General features: G+C 50.4%; 1 protein-coding gene across 3 annotated transcripts in view; it reads left to right on the forward strand.

Annotated features, from left to right (window-relative positions):
* ZFHX3 (zinc finger homeobox 3) overlaps nucleotides 1–13,866 on the forward strand; it is a 251,991-nt gene that overhangs the window by 78,929 nt on the left and 159,196 nt on the right. For 2 of the 3 annotated variants that reach the window (XM_059905642.1, XM_059905643.1), the window contains exon 2: nucleotides 7,395–10,186. In XM_059905642.1, coding sequence (XP_059761625.1) covers nucleotides 7,441–10,186 — 2,746 coding nt within the window. In that variant the 5' untranslated portion in view covers nucleotides 7,395–7,440. Of the gene's footprint in view, nucleotides 1–7,394; nucleotides 10,187–13,866 lie in introns of those variants that run through there. The other variant, XM_059905644.1, reaches the window with a different exon arrangement.

Genomic DNA, 13,866 nt, shown 5'->3' on the forward strand with positions numbered 1-13,866 from the left:
TTAGTTGGATTTCCACCCTAAGCAAGAACTCTCCCTTCTCCCACTTTTTTTTTTTTTAATTTATAAAAGTATGGAATCATGGATTCTTATGTTATGTATTGGGTGACAGTTCTTTACTCCCATGTAACTTTCTTGCTCACATCGTCCCAGGTTCAGGCAGTGAGAGCCCCTGCAGCCTGCTCCTGGGTTCTTTGGTCACACTCTCTTCATTCTTAGAGCACTTCCTTATGTTCTGGCTCAGAAAGATGCCCCACGCTCATCCTGCACTCTCCCTGCCCCAGCCCAAGAACCGGCCAGTTCTACAAGGAGACCTGGTTTCATTTAGAGGAGAATGGGTACACCACACATTTCTTCAACTAAGAGGAAAAGAAAGAATGTGTACAGGGATCATCTTTTTTTCTTCCCTCTCAAAGTGTTATCATTTCTCCTACTGTCTTAATTTTCCCCATGGTTTTTTTAAGCATCTATTACATCTTGGATGTGGACAGTACAGAGGTGAATGAGACATGGAACCTACTCTCAAGCTGCTTTCAGCCTAGTGGCAGAAATAGACCAGTCAACATATAATTACAGCAGTGCGATAACCCCAGAATTGCAATGTGTCGCCATATGCAAAACACTATGGGATCACAGAGGAGGAGGTTAAAGCTGATAAAGCTGACTGAGCAACCCGATGGATCACTAGGAATGAATAGAATCTTCGCATTTCAAAGGACCCCAGAGGCTGCCTGATGGAACCTCCGGCCATGGCAAGATGTCTTTTTTCTCCATTCATGAAACCAGAGTCAGCATTCCATTTGGGAGCTTTGATAATCTAGAGAAAGATTTTCATTTATATTGAGTTGAACTCTAATTTTTTATAAATTTCTCCTCATTACTCCTAGTTAAACCCTGAAGCTAAGTAGAAGACGCGGAACTAATCCTCAGTGTACGTGGCAGGCGGGCCTTCGCGTGGCTGAGGATAGTTGTCTTGCCCTGCAATGGGGACCCCTCTTTTCTTTGCTCTTGAGCTGATCGTGGTCAAGCCATTCATTTGTCAGTACCCCTCTTACGAGATTTCCCCATGTGGCTCCTAACATTCTTCATGCAGGCAGAGAAAATGATGGGGCTGTGATCCTGCTGAGTTTGAACAGGTAGAGGTACCCCCTGTAGCCCAGAGGCCACATTTACGTCTTTGGTCACCATGTCAGCTTTGGGCTGCCACTGAATTTGTAGTGAAGTAACACCTCCAGGGTTTCTTTGCATGAACTACTGTTAATCCAAGTCTCTTCCGTTCTCTGTTGGTTTTACTGCTTGCCTGAACTGAAATACAAGGCTTCCTATTTATCCTTTCAAAATTTCATCTTGTTTGTTTCAGCCTGTTGTTCCAACTTATCGAGATTTTTTTATTTTTTAAGTCCTGATTCCACTAATTAGCATATTAGTTAGTCCTCTCGACTTTATTTACTTTGCAAATTGGTGTATGTGCTTGGTCTTGTCTGCCCCTCAGGTTGTTGATTTAAGTGAAGGGAACCAGGGATAAGGCAGGAATTAAGGCATGTCCCCAGGCACACTGACCTTTGAGTGGGTACTGTATATCCTCCTCTCCCCCCCCGCCCCGCCCCCGCCACCCCATGCTGCGTGGCATGCAACATCTTACCCCAACCAGGGATCGAACCTTGTGCCCCCCTGTAGTGGGAGTGCAGAGTCTTAACCACTGGACTACCAGGGAATTCCCTGAGTGGGTACTTTAGGTAACGGCATCCTCCAGCTTTAAAGTCAGGCAGACTTTATTATTTGAAAGACATTTTGCTACCCTAGATACAAAGAAATGATAAACTTTGGGATACGTTATTAAAATCAAAAAGTACCCCCTACTGCATTTCTCAGATCATTGAATCTAAGTGAAGCTGCTTTTCAGTTTATTTTATGTGGATTTTCTTACTGAACCTGCAGCTAATTGCTAATTCCTCAGGACTTTTTTCTCCCCAGATGCTATTCAGCAACTGTCGACTCTGTTCTAAAACTGTGAGGAACTTGCAGTATATAATCTATAACGTATCCTTTTAAATCAAATATATATATTTATATTTACTTTATCCAAAATGATGACACACATCACTCCTTCCCCTTCTCTTGTTTTATATTACTTCTGAGTGCTTTTTCATATTTAACATTGTATTTATTTGTTTGCAGTCTTTTCCCCACAAGAATGTAAGCTGAGACCTGTCTATTGTTGATTCCCTAGCATCTGGCACATAATAGGTGTGCAGTAAATGTTGAGTTAATGAATGAATGAATGAGTACATTTCTAGATTTATAGTTTCTGGAATCTGCCTTTTTTTTTCTTGAAAGAAGTCAGGATAATGGGCCTACCATACAGTTCTTTGCAACAGCAAAGAACTTTTATTCCCTTCTCTCCTCTATGAAGATATCCAAGTAAGAGAGTCCATTTTGAACTCTCCTCCCCCTCCACTCCCAAGCAAAAAAAAAAGAAGGGCGTGTGTATGAACTGGCAGTGTTCCATTACATAGCAATCCTGATAGCCCATGATCTTAGAACAGTCCCTGGTACCTAAAGATTGAATGTGAATGTCAGATGTTCTGAAGTTCTCCTTGAGAAACAGACACTAAAGAAAAACATAGTAGAGTGGCAAAGAACACAGACTCCACAGCCAGACTATGGTTTTGTCATTTAGGCTGCATAACTGGAGCAACCTCAGTTTTCCCTTCTTCAAAATGGGGATAAAAATAGCACCCATCTCACTCAGGACTTCTCTGGTGGTCCAGTGGTTAAGACTTCGCTTTCCAATGCAGGGGGTGCAGGTTCAATCCCTGGTCGGGGAGCTAAGATCCCACGTGCCTCACAGCCAAAAAGCCAAAACATAAAACAGAAGCAATATTGTAACAAATTCCATAAAGACTAACAATGGTCTACATCAAAAACAAAAAAAAAAAATTAAAAAAAAATAGCACCCATCTCATGGAATGTTATGAGCATCGAGGTGGCATTGAACCCACAGGCCTTACCATGATGCCACACACAGGAAGCGATGACTTCCCTTAAGATGATTTTCATTTTAAAAAGCCTTGGGAAATAAAGGCGCAAAGGAGGAAATGAAGTAGCCCATAACCTCATCCCTTAGCAATTACCGTTGTAAAATTTTTTGATATAAATCTCATGTATTTCCATATGCAGACCTGTATAGGCTTTGTTCACTCAGCATCCTGTGTGATCATTTTCCCATGCCCGTAACTAGTTTCTTTTAAAAATGCTATTTTTTAACATCCTATGGAACGCTATGCACTGTAATTTATTTAGAGAGTACCTTGTTTCCCCAGATTATTTCCATCTCTTTTTTTGGTTATGAACATTGTGATGAATAATCTTATATCTCTATGCATTATCTTGGATTGTTTCCTGGAATGGGGGAATTGCTGAGTCAAAGGGCATGTGCATTTTTGAGGCTTTTGATACCCACTGCCAAATCGCCTTCAGGAAGCCGGTGCTCATCGAATCCCCCTCCAGCAGACCAGGGAGTCCCCGGGAGCCCTCCGGTTTACTTCTCTCTGGCGATGCTGCATGGGTTATTCACGAGGCGGGGGGGCAACAGCTTCTTGCTGTCTCTGCTCTTCTTTGTTTTTCTTTTCTTACCCTTTGTTTCCTTTCTTGGTTTTCTGCCAAACTGCCTCTTGTGAAAGGACCGCCTAATTAACCCTGTGCTAATTAACGATTTAAAATTACACAGTGCGACTGTTCATGTTTAATTCTCCAGGAGCTGGCGCACCAGTGGAGCCCCTCCCCGTCCGAGTGACTGCACCTCCCACCCCGGCTTCCCTGTAACTGTTGCGTGGAGCCCAGTTCTGTCTCCTTAAGGGAATGGGATAAAGCTGTCACATCACATCTTCTCAGTTGAAAGAGGGAGATGGGGGGGGGGGGGGGTGGCGCCCAGGATGACAGGGTGGAGTTTTATAATTTTAAACCATCTTTGAAAAATAAAGACCGATATTGGCAAAGATGCAGGGGCTTTACAGGTAGGTTCCAAGGAAGCTGTAACTTGTGAGAGGAGAAGACGTTAGAACTTTTCTGTGCAAGATGACTTCTCACACGGCAGAGGGAGGTGCCCAGCAGAGAGTGCGAGGCTAGATCCCTCCTGTCTCTTCCCTTTAACTCTCTTACTGGAGAGATGTGCTCAATTGAAATCTAACTGAATTCTTAAAACCACACACACACACAAAAACCCTTGCTGCGTACAACACTGGTGGTCATGAGTAGAGCACGTCTGTGTTTGAAGGGGATTTTGGGGTGTAAATGGCTGGAGGGAAGCAGGCTGCAGGAGGGGTTGCGGGTTTGTGGTGTGTGAGCTGGCCCTGGTGGTACTGGAGGATGAGGAGGGGTGCAGAGCCGCGGGTATGGGGGCTGTGAGAGCACGGGGACCCGCTGGATTCCCAGGCTGCCCTCCGTAACTGAAGATCATTGATTTTACGGGAAACCGTGTTTACAGACAGAGTGCCGATCGACCTGCTGAGTTGACTTCTGCCTCCTTAAGTAAGAACTATCTTTTTCTTATTGACTGGCTGATAAACAGAGTGAAAGGAACTGCCGGCCGGGTAGGAGAGTGGTAGAGGGCCTGAGGTCCTGGAGCTGAAGGATGGGGCAGGGCTAAGAGATTTCTTCATCTCTGTGCTCTGGTCCCCTATTGGCCACCCGCATCCCTGCGCTTCCCAGGGACTGGTGGGCGGGCCCAAGACTGACCCTGCGTGGTTACCTACCAGTGCAGGTCCCAGGCATGGAGGAGCTGGTGGTCTGGTGAAGATGTTGTAAAACAGAACGTGTCTCACTCAAGCTTTAATAATGCACATCCCCTGGGCATTTGTATTAAAAATGCAGATTCTGATCTGAGAGTCTGCGTTTCTCACAGGCTCACTGGTGAGCTCACTGGCCCTGGACCACACGTGACTTAGCAGAGTTGTAAGAGCTTCTGATTGCCCTGGCCAGCAAGCGTTGAAAGGAAGCCCAGAACTGGTGCCTGAGGTCCAGAGTGGGATCCTTCTTTCCCACCAGCATCTCAGTGGGCTGTCGCCCCTGCGAATGAGTGGCCCCCTGTGTGTCCCCTCGCGTGGGGCTAGCGTCACCGTGACAGGCGCATCTGTCTTTGCCTATAAGGTCATCTTTTCTTGACACCTTTTGCTGAGGAATAGAAAACAAAGTTAGGTGAGTTTTTAGAAGTCCCAGTCCCTTAGCTGGATGATTTGTGGAGGAGGAAGAAGAAGAGAGCAGAGCAAGAAAAGCCCACCAATTAATTGGTAAATGCTTGCAGGTTTCTTAGCCCAGTCCAGGCTGGAGAGGAGATTGGCTTTGCTGTCGATACACAAGTCCCTGGCGAAGCATCAAAGCTGTTCTCCTTTATCAATCGTGGCCTCCCCTTCCCGCATGTTCCTGTAACTTACCAAGCATTTATGACATTGATTTTACAATCGGGCTGTTAACCCTCCCGCCCCTTCAGGCCTGCCAACCTTTTTGGCCTGAGCTGTCAATCAGATGTCATCCAGCCAATTATGTGCATCCTTAGGAAGAGCCACCCTGGATTCTCACCTGTATCCCAGCTGAGCCTTGCGAGGAAGTCTCATTGCATTTGCTGTTTGGTTTGGTTATGTTATCTTTGTTTAAAGTCAATATGTCTTTTCTAAGGCACACGGAACCTTGTTGTAATGGAGTTTGAGGTTATATGCTGAGAGGTGGGGTGTGTGTGTGTGTGTGTGTGTGTGTGTGTGTGTGTTTTAAACAAAACGTGACCCGTTCTTCCGAAAAGTTGTTTCTCCTGAGACTTCTGGTAAACCTGCCTCCCCCGTCTTTTCCCGAGGGGGAGCTATTGGCTCACTGTGCAGGCGAGAATCAAGCAATGAAAAAAGAGTGGGAAGATGGGGGTTGGTGGGGAGGGAGACCAAACCCAGCCAAAACCTTCATCCACTGTGTGTGAATGAGATGGTGAGTGGAGAAGCAGCCAAGTGTTCTCCTGGAAGGAGGTGTGGCGGGAGGGTGGCCTGGGATTTGCAGCGAATGGTCAGGGCCGTGCGAGGAGGCGCTGAGTTGCCTGCTGGAGTGGGGCCGGACGGAAGAAATACTCCTGTGATGTTTTTGCCACAGGAGCAGAGCGGTGGCGGGTGATCTGATGTCTCCCTCCCCAGGGACGCAAGGTCTCAGAGGGCAAATTCAGCTTAGTGGCACTTTGGAGTCGGAAACGGAAAAGCCCCAGGGCTGAAGGACAGCTGCTTTGGGTAGCGACTAATAACTAAGAGGCAGGTGTGGAGCGGGGGCTGGCGGAGCCCAGCTGCCATCTCGGCTCGCCGCGAAGATCCTTGACAGCAGAAACCACCCAGCCAGTGGTGAACAGACAGGCTCACCCAGACAGGGCGAGATCCTCTCTGCTGGCGGGGAGTCGGCCCGTTGAGAGTCTGGGCGGTTCTTAGAAACATCAAGCTCACGTTTTGCACCTACATATTTTGAGTCTGAAACCAGCTGAGTCACAAGCAAGGGTGTTCTGTGGGTTGTAGGGACGGGATGGGAATTGGGAGATCCGCCTTCCTCAGCGCCCGGATGGCATTGGCCTCGTTTTTAGATTTAGGCCCTCAGTTTTACTGCTTGTAAAATGGGACGATGTCTCCCAGACTCGGAGAGGATGAATGCAGCCGTGGGCCCTTTTGGGGGCTTCGCAGAGCTCGTCCAGGCCTGCACGCTTGCCCTTGAGCCCCATAGTCCTCAACGCTTCTCCGTGAGCTTCTCAAACTAGAAATCTGGTCAGTAAGAGCAACGGCACAGCTTCGCCTCTAAATCAAATGGCGTATCCCCTCCCAGGTTCATGATCCTTCCTCGAGGGCTGCGAAGTCTTCCTCCTCCTGTCTGTCCTTCCCTGGCGTCCCCCGGGCCCCCAGGCAGTGCGGGCAGCCGGGGTGGCTTTGTGCTGCGATCTGTGTGCAGCGGGGCCGCTGTTCTGTGTCCTCGGCGGGGCCTGGCGAGTTGATGCGGTCCTCCTCCTCCCCTGTGGCTCATCGCCCGGCCCCGACTCTGACGCTGTGCTTGCAGAGAACACAGATTCGAACCCGTCTCCAGGGGTAGAGCTGCCGACAGTCTGAAGACAAAGAGGGATTCTCCTGATGCCCCTTTCCCCGCACCTCCACCCCCGCTCCTGCCACGCACCCCGGCCATGACACCCAGGGGCGCCGCCCACCCTCTGCGCCTCGACGGGGTGGGGCGACGGCCGGGGTCCCCACTGCCCTGTGGTCTCTGTTGTGGGTGTGGACAGAAGCCTGTTAGAGCGCTCTGTGTGGGACCTTAGCCTCGGCCCTCCTAACCTCTTTCCTTTCTCTCTCTCTTCCCCCTCTCTCCCTCCTCTCCCCCTTGCCTCCGCCCTTCAGGTCCGATCGGTACTGGGTGCAATGACAGCTCCACGCAGGCCTTACCATGGAAGGCTGTGACTCGCCTGTCGTCTCGGGGAAGGACAATGGGTGCGGTATCCCTCAGCACCAGCAATGGACTGAACCCAACAGCGCCCACCTCCCCGACAAACCCAGTAGCATGGAGCAGTCCGCAAGCGAGAGCCACGGGCCCCTGGACGGCCTGAGGGCCCCCTTCAATGAGCGCCTCGCGGAGGGCACCGTCCCGGCCGGCCCCGCGGCCGAGCCCGCCGGCAAGGAGGTCAGCTGCAACGAGTGCTCGGCCTCCTTCGCCAGCCTCCAGACCTACATGGAGCACCGCTGCCCCGGCGCGCGCCCCCCGCCGCCCCTGCGGGAGGAGAGCGGGGGCGACAGCAGCGAGGAGGGCGACGAGGAGAGTGACGTGGAGAACCTGGCCGGGGAGATCGTGTACCAGCCGGACGGCTCGGCCTACATCGTCGAGAGCCTGAGCCAGCTGACCCCGGGCGGGGGCGGGGGCGGGGGCGGGGGCGGCAGCGGGCCCCTCCCGTCGCTCTTCCTGAACTCTCTCCCCGCCTCGGCGGGCAAGCAGGGGGACCCTTCCTGCGCTGCGCCCGTCTACCCACAGATCATCAACACTTTCCACATAGCCTCATCCTTCGGGAAATGGTTTGAGGGCCCAGACCAGGCTTTCCCGAATACCTCAGCCCTGACGGGGCTCAGCCCCGTCCTGCACAGCTTCCGCGTATTTGACGTGCGACACAAAAGCAACAAGGATTACCTGAACAGTGACGGCTCTGCCAAAAGCTCCTGCGTATCCAAAGATGTTCCCAACAATGTGGACCTGTCCAGATTTGATGGCTTCGTGCTCTATGGCAAGAGGAAGCCCATCCTGATGTGTTTCTTGTGCAAACTCTCCTTTGGGTACGTCCGTTCGTTTGTGACCCATGCGGTGCACGACCATCGAATGACCCTGAGTGAAGACGAGCGGAAACTTCTTAGCAATAAGAACATCTCCGCTATCATCCAAGGGATCGGCAAAGACAAGGAACCCCTTGTAAGTTTTCTGGAACCAAAAAACAAAAACTTTCAACTCCCTTTAGTTTCCACCGCTAACCTCATAGGCCCCGGACACAGTTTTTATGGTAAATTTAGTGGCATTCGAATGGAAGGGGAGGAGGCTCTCCCAGCCGGCCCTGCCGCCGGCCCCGAGCAGCCCCAGGCTGGTATCTTGACCCCCAGCACCCTCTTGAACCTTGGCGGGCTCACCAGCTCAGTCCTGAAGACCCCCATTACCTCAGTCCCCCTGGGGCCTCTGGCCTCCAGTCCTACCAAATCCTCAGAGGGCAAGGACTCTGGGGCAGCAGAAGGAGAGAAGCACGAGGTGGGCGATGTGGATTGCTTCTCCGAGAAAGCAGAGCCGGCCGAGGAGGAGGCCGAGGAGGAGGAGGACGAGGAGGAGGAGGAGGAGGAGGTGGAGGAGGAGGTGGAGGAGGAGGTGGACGAGGAAGAGGAAGAGGAGGAGGAGGAGGAGGACGAGGGCTGCAAAGGACTCTTTCCAAGCGAGTTGGACGACGAGCTGGAGGACAGGCCCCCCGAGGAGTCTGGGGCCGCAGCAGGTAGTAGCAGCAAAAAGGACCTTGCTCTCTCAAACCAAAGCATTTCTAACTCCCCCTTAATGCCTAATGTGCTCCAGACCCTGTCGAGGGGCGCAGCTTCTACTAGTTCTAATTCCGCTTCTTCCTTTGTTGTCTTTGATGGTGCGAACAGGAGGAATCGTTTAAGCTTTAACAGTGAGGGCGTCAGGGCCAACGTGGCAGAGGGCGGCAGGAGGCTGGACTTTGCTGATGAAAGTGCCAATAAAGACAATGCCACAGCACCAGAACCAAATGAAAGCACAGAGGGGGACGATGGGGGCTTCGTCCCCCATCACCAGCATGCTGGCTCCCTCTGCGAGCTTGGGGTGGGGGAGTGCCCCTCGGGGAGTGGCGTGGAGTGCCCCAAATGCGACACGGTCCTGGGCTCCTCCCGCTCGCTGGGCGGCCACATGACTATGATGCATTCTCGCAACTCGTGCAAGACACTCAAGTGCCCCAAGTGCAACTGGCACTACAAGTACCAGCAGACGCTGGAGGCGCACATGAAGGAGAAGCACCCGGAGCCGGGGGGCTCCTGCGTCTACTGCAAGAGCGGGCAGCCCCACCCTCGGCTGGCCCGAGGCGAGAGCTACACGTGTGGTTACAAGCCTTTCCGCTGTGAGGTGTGTAACTACTCCACAACTACCAAAGGCAACCTCAGCATTCATATGCAGTCCGACAAGCATCTCAACAACATGCAGAACCTGCAGAACGGAGGGGGCGAGCAGGTCTTCAGCCACACGGCTGGGGCGGCGGCGGCGGCGGCCGCGGCGGCGGCGGCGGCCGCGGCCAGTATCGGCAGCTCCTGTGGGGCCCCCTCGCCCACCAAACCAAAAACCAAACCCACCTGGCGGTGTGAGGTGTGCGATTACGAGACCAACGTGGCCAGGAACCTCCGCATCCACATGACGAGCGAGAAGCACATGCACAACATGATGCTGCTGCAGCAGAACATGACCCAGATCCAACATAACCGCCACCTGGGCCTCGGCAGCCTGCCCTCGCCCGCGGAGGCCGAGCTCTACCAGTACTACCTGGCCCAGAACATGAACCTGCCCAACCTGAAGGTGGACAGCGCGGCCCCAGACGCCCAGTTCGTGATGGGCGGATTCCAGCTGGACCCCGCCGGGCCCATGGCCGCCATGACGCCCGCTCTAGGTGAGGCTGACTCCGTGTGTGTCTGTTCTGAGGATGGGAGTTAAACCGGGGGAAGCTGAGAGCGGGCCGAGATCGTGTTGACTTGGTGGATTCTGTCGAGTCCTGTGGATTTGGGGGATCTTTATTTTCTCGAGAGTTGTTTTGTGCTCGACTTGAGCGTCCAGCCCTCACGTCTTTTTCTCAAGAATCCCTTGAACTCTGTGTGAGCCTGTGGAAGGTGATTTGCGTTCAGCAGAGACGTGGTTGCACTCCGGCTCCGCGGGCCGGGATTAAAATATAAGTGTTTCCTCTAGTTTTTGGCTTCGGGTCAACTTTCCCTTCTGTTCCCATTCCCCCTTTCTCTGTCCCTTTCTCGATTTGAAAAATTGCCACAATTCCCCTAAACTTTGGGGTTCCATTAAATATTTATTGAAATGTACAGGAAACGGTAGCTGGAGTTTTAAATAGGGACAGTCATCTCCGGAAGAGGAACGGGAAACCGTAGTGTGTCTTATTTAAATAAGCCAAGGCTGGTTCTGAGCTGACTGGGAGCCACCCAGATACGTTTCTCAAAGCTCTCCAGTGTTTTCACCAGGACCTTGATGAAAGAGATGGGTTCTTTCTCTTTCTTACTTTGCATGAGTTGCCAGTGATCAGTATAGTTGGGAATTAGATGACCCTGGGGCGCCGTGAGGAGTGGTGTGATAGATGAGAGATGACTAAATGCTAAAGTTGTAAATTAAAGAAAGCCCAGTTTTAACATCAGATCCCGGTTAACGGAGCCTTTGTTGCCATGGAGAACACGGCTCTATGTTAGAAGACGCGGGTTGGCCGTTTTACCGTTGGCTTAATAGAGCTAGAACGGGACCAAGAGGATAGGATTTGAATGCCAAAAGCCATGACTCTTTCTTTGTTTAATTTTTAAAAAAGTATTTTATTGGAGTATAGTTGATTTACAGTGTTGTGTTAGTTTCAGGTGTACAGCAAAGTGAATCAGTTATACATATACATATGTTCACTCTTTTTTTTTTTTTGAAGATTCTTCTCCCATTGACAGAGTATTGAGTAGAGTTCCCTGTGCTATATACTAGGTCTTTATTAGTTATCTATTTTATATATAGTAGTGTGTATATGTCAATCCCAATCTCCCAATTTATCCCTTCCCACCCCCCACACCCCCTGGTAACCGTAAGTTTGTTGTCTACATCCGTGACTCTACTTCTGTTTTGTAAATAAGTTCATATGTACCTTTTTCTTGGATTCCACATATAGGCGATACCATATGATATTTGTCTTCCTGTGTCTGACTTACTTCACTCAGTATGACAGTCTCTAGGTCCATCCATGTTGCTGCAGAAGCCATGACTCTTTATGTACAAAGAATCATGACCATTTCTGGGGGAGAGCTTCTGTAGCAAGAAAATGTACAAACCAGTTTCGCGAGGACCAGTGTGATGGTTGGGCCCCTCCTGCCCCAACTACGCGTGCCTCGGACACACACTGCCTGGTCTTCATTCCCTGATCCCGCTAACCTCCTGAGACCAGCAGTGATGTCCTGAATGAAACAGGATACCCTTCCTGACATGGGAGTGAGTTGTTCTCGGCAACAAAGCGTGAGCAAGTGCCTTTATCCTAGGATGGCTTAGGTTCATGCCAGAGGGCTAAACCTCCCCAGTAGGCACGTCTTTATTCGTGTGGTGTTGCAGTGCTAATTGCTGCTGATGAGTTGTATTTCACAGCATTTAATTTGTTGTTCCTACCATGCATTTAAATTTGAATCCTTGCTACTTTAATCTTGTATTCTGTTTTGGAACATTGACCTGTTGATCTTTTCTTGCCAAACAATTTGAAGATGTTTTACCCACTGGATAATCATGGATGCATAGAGATCAGTCATCTTATCCGTCCCCAGAGTGAACCACAGGGGATGCACACCTGGGAGTGGCATCAGTACTCGAAGACTTTTCACTTTTTAAAGCCTATGGGAATTGGGGTTTTCTCGTCTGGAGGTTTAAAATCTTGGGGAGGCAGATCTTGGAGTAAATCAAAGATAATGTTAAGTGGAATGAAGACACAGAAAATGGATGGGTTCATACTGGGTCACAATGAAGACTTTTTAATTACCTTGAAAACCAGTAATTCTGACTAAGGCTTGTATTGAGTGGTAGAGAAATAGTTTGCTTTTAACACCTGCTGTCTGTGAGTCTGCGGGGCATCATGCATTCCGGGCAGATGGCAGATGCACATACATAGAGGATCCAGACTTCATTTCTTAAAGAGAATAGAGTGATAGAGTGCTTCCTTCTGAAGACCTTACCCAGGTAGCCAAGGAGGGCCCTGAATTCCCAGTGTCGCTGCTTGTCAGCCGATGTGAGTCTCTGGAGACCTCCTGTGCCTGCCTTAAGCCACAAGAGCCGTCGAGGTGGAGTGAGGGCGACAAATACTTTATGCCGGAAGCCGGCGTGGGTATGATAGGACGTGTCCACTTGGACCCACAATTTAAGTCGCACGACCTCTGTAGAAGCCAACGTATACAAATGAAAAGAGCGTAACTTTCAGTTCTGTCTGCAGCTCAACTGATTCTTCCTCAGGCCGTTTATGAGAAGGCTGCGGGCGTTATTAGGTATTACTGGGCTCTACAGGGGGAAGGTAGTGTGTGTGAACTACACCCTTGCTTACACAGTTAATGTTCGCATACTGCCTTTGACAGAAACTTCTCCTTCCTGTTATCAAACAGATGCTGATCCTGGGGATGCTTTCTTCCCAGAGGCCTTCAGGGAAAAGTTCGGCACCCTTGGTCTGGTCTGGTTGAATTTGCCTCCATTTGTAGACCAGATATTAGGCTTGAGGCCAGATGAACATCCTTCCAGACATTCCTTTGGACTACAGTTGAGCACAGCACCGAAAAATGGGTAGCTTGCCAAGGCGTCTACATGTTTCCCGAGCAGCCAGCCAGCCACAGGACACCTACATGAGCTTTAAGAGCTCCTCTGATTCTGCTTTTGATTGTAAAAGGTGTCTTTTAATCCCTCTGCCTCTCTGAGGGTGTGCTCATGGGCGGGACTCAGGTACCAGGGTGTCAGCTTCCAGCCTTCAAGTCAGGTGTGTGGGGAGATGGGGCCCACTCCTCTCCAAGACCATCTGTCCGGCATGATTCAAGAGTGGGCACCCGCTAAGTTCTCAATGTGGACGCTCTCCTCCCACCTGCTTGTGAATTGGGTGAGGTTCCTCTATTTCTTGGGGGCTGAATTAGTTCCTTGCAGCCCTAGGATTTGTAGGATTCCAAGCCCTAGGGGTGTTTCTCCAGGGTATAGTTCTCAAGGGAGTTTTGGCTTGCCTGTCGCCCACATTTCACTGCTTCTCTGCTTCTGTCTTTGATTTGCATTTCATTTTAAGAGCTTGGGATGGCAATAGGGACCTATTTCCTCTGCGTGTTCCGAGGACTTCTCATTTTCACTCAGGCATCCAGCAAGTGACAGCTGAATTTCTCTTTAGAGCAATATTGATGTGCTGAGGTTAAATTTAAAAAGTGAAAAAGATCTGATGTTTCAGGTGGTCGGCATCAGAAACAAATATGTGTTTGCTCCTTGTCTTCCCCTCCGGGCAGTTTCTGCTTTCACTGAACACCGCATGTGTTTCACGGATGCTGCCCGGCCTTCGTCCCCATCAAGGGATGGAGCTTTTAGGCTTTTTTCCCCTGT

This window comes from Balaenoptera ricei, chromosome 19 (assembly GCF_028023285.1).
Source record: "Balaenoptera ricei isolate mBalRic1 chromosome 19, mBalRic1.hap2, whole genome shotgun sequence".
NCBI lineage: Eukaryota > Metazoa > Chordata > Mammalia > Artiodactyla > Balaenopteridae > Balaenoptera > Balaenoptera ricei.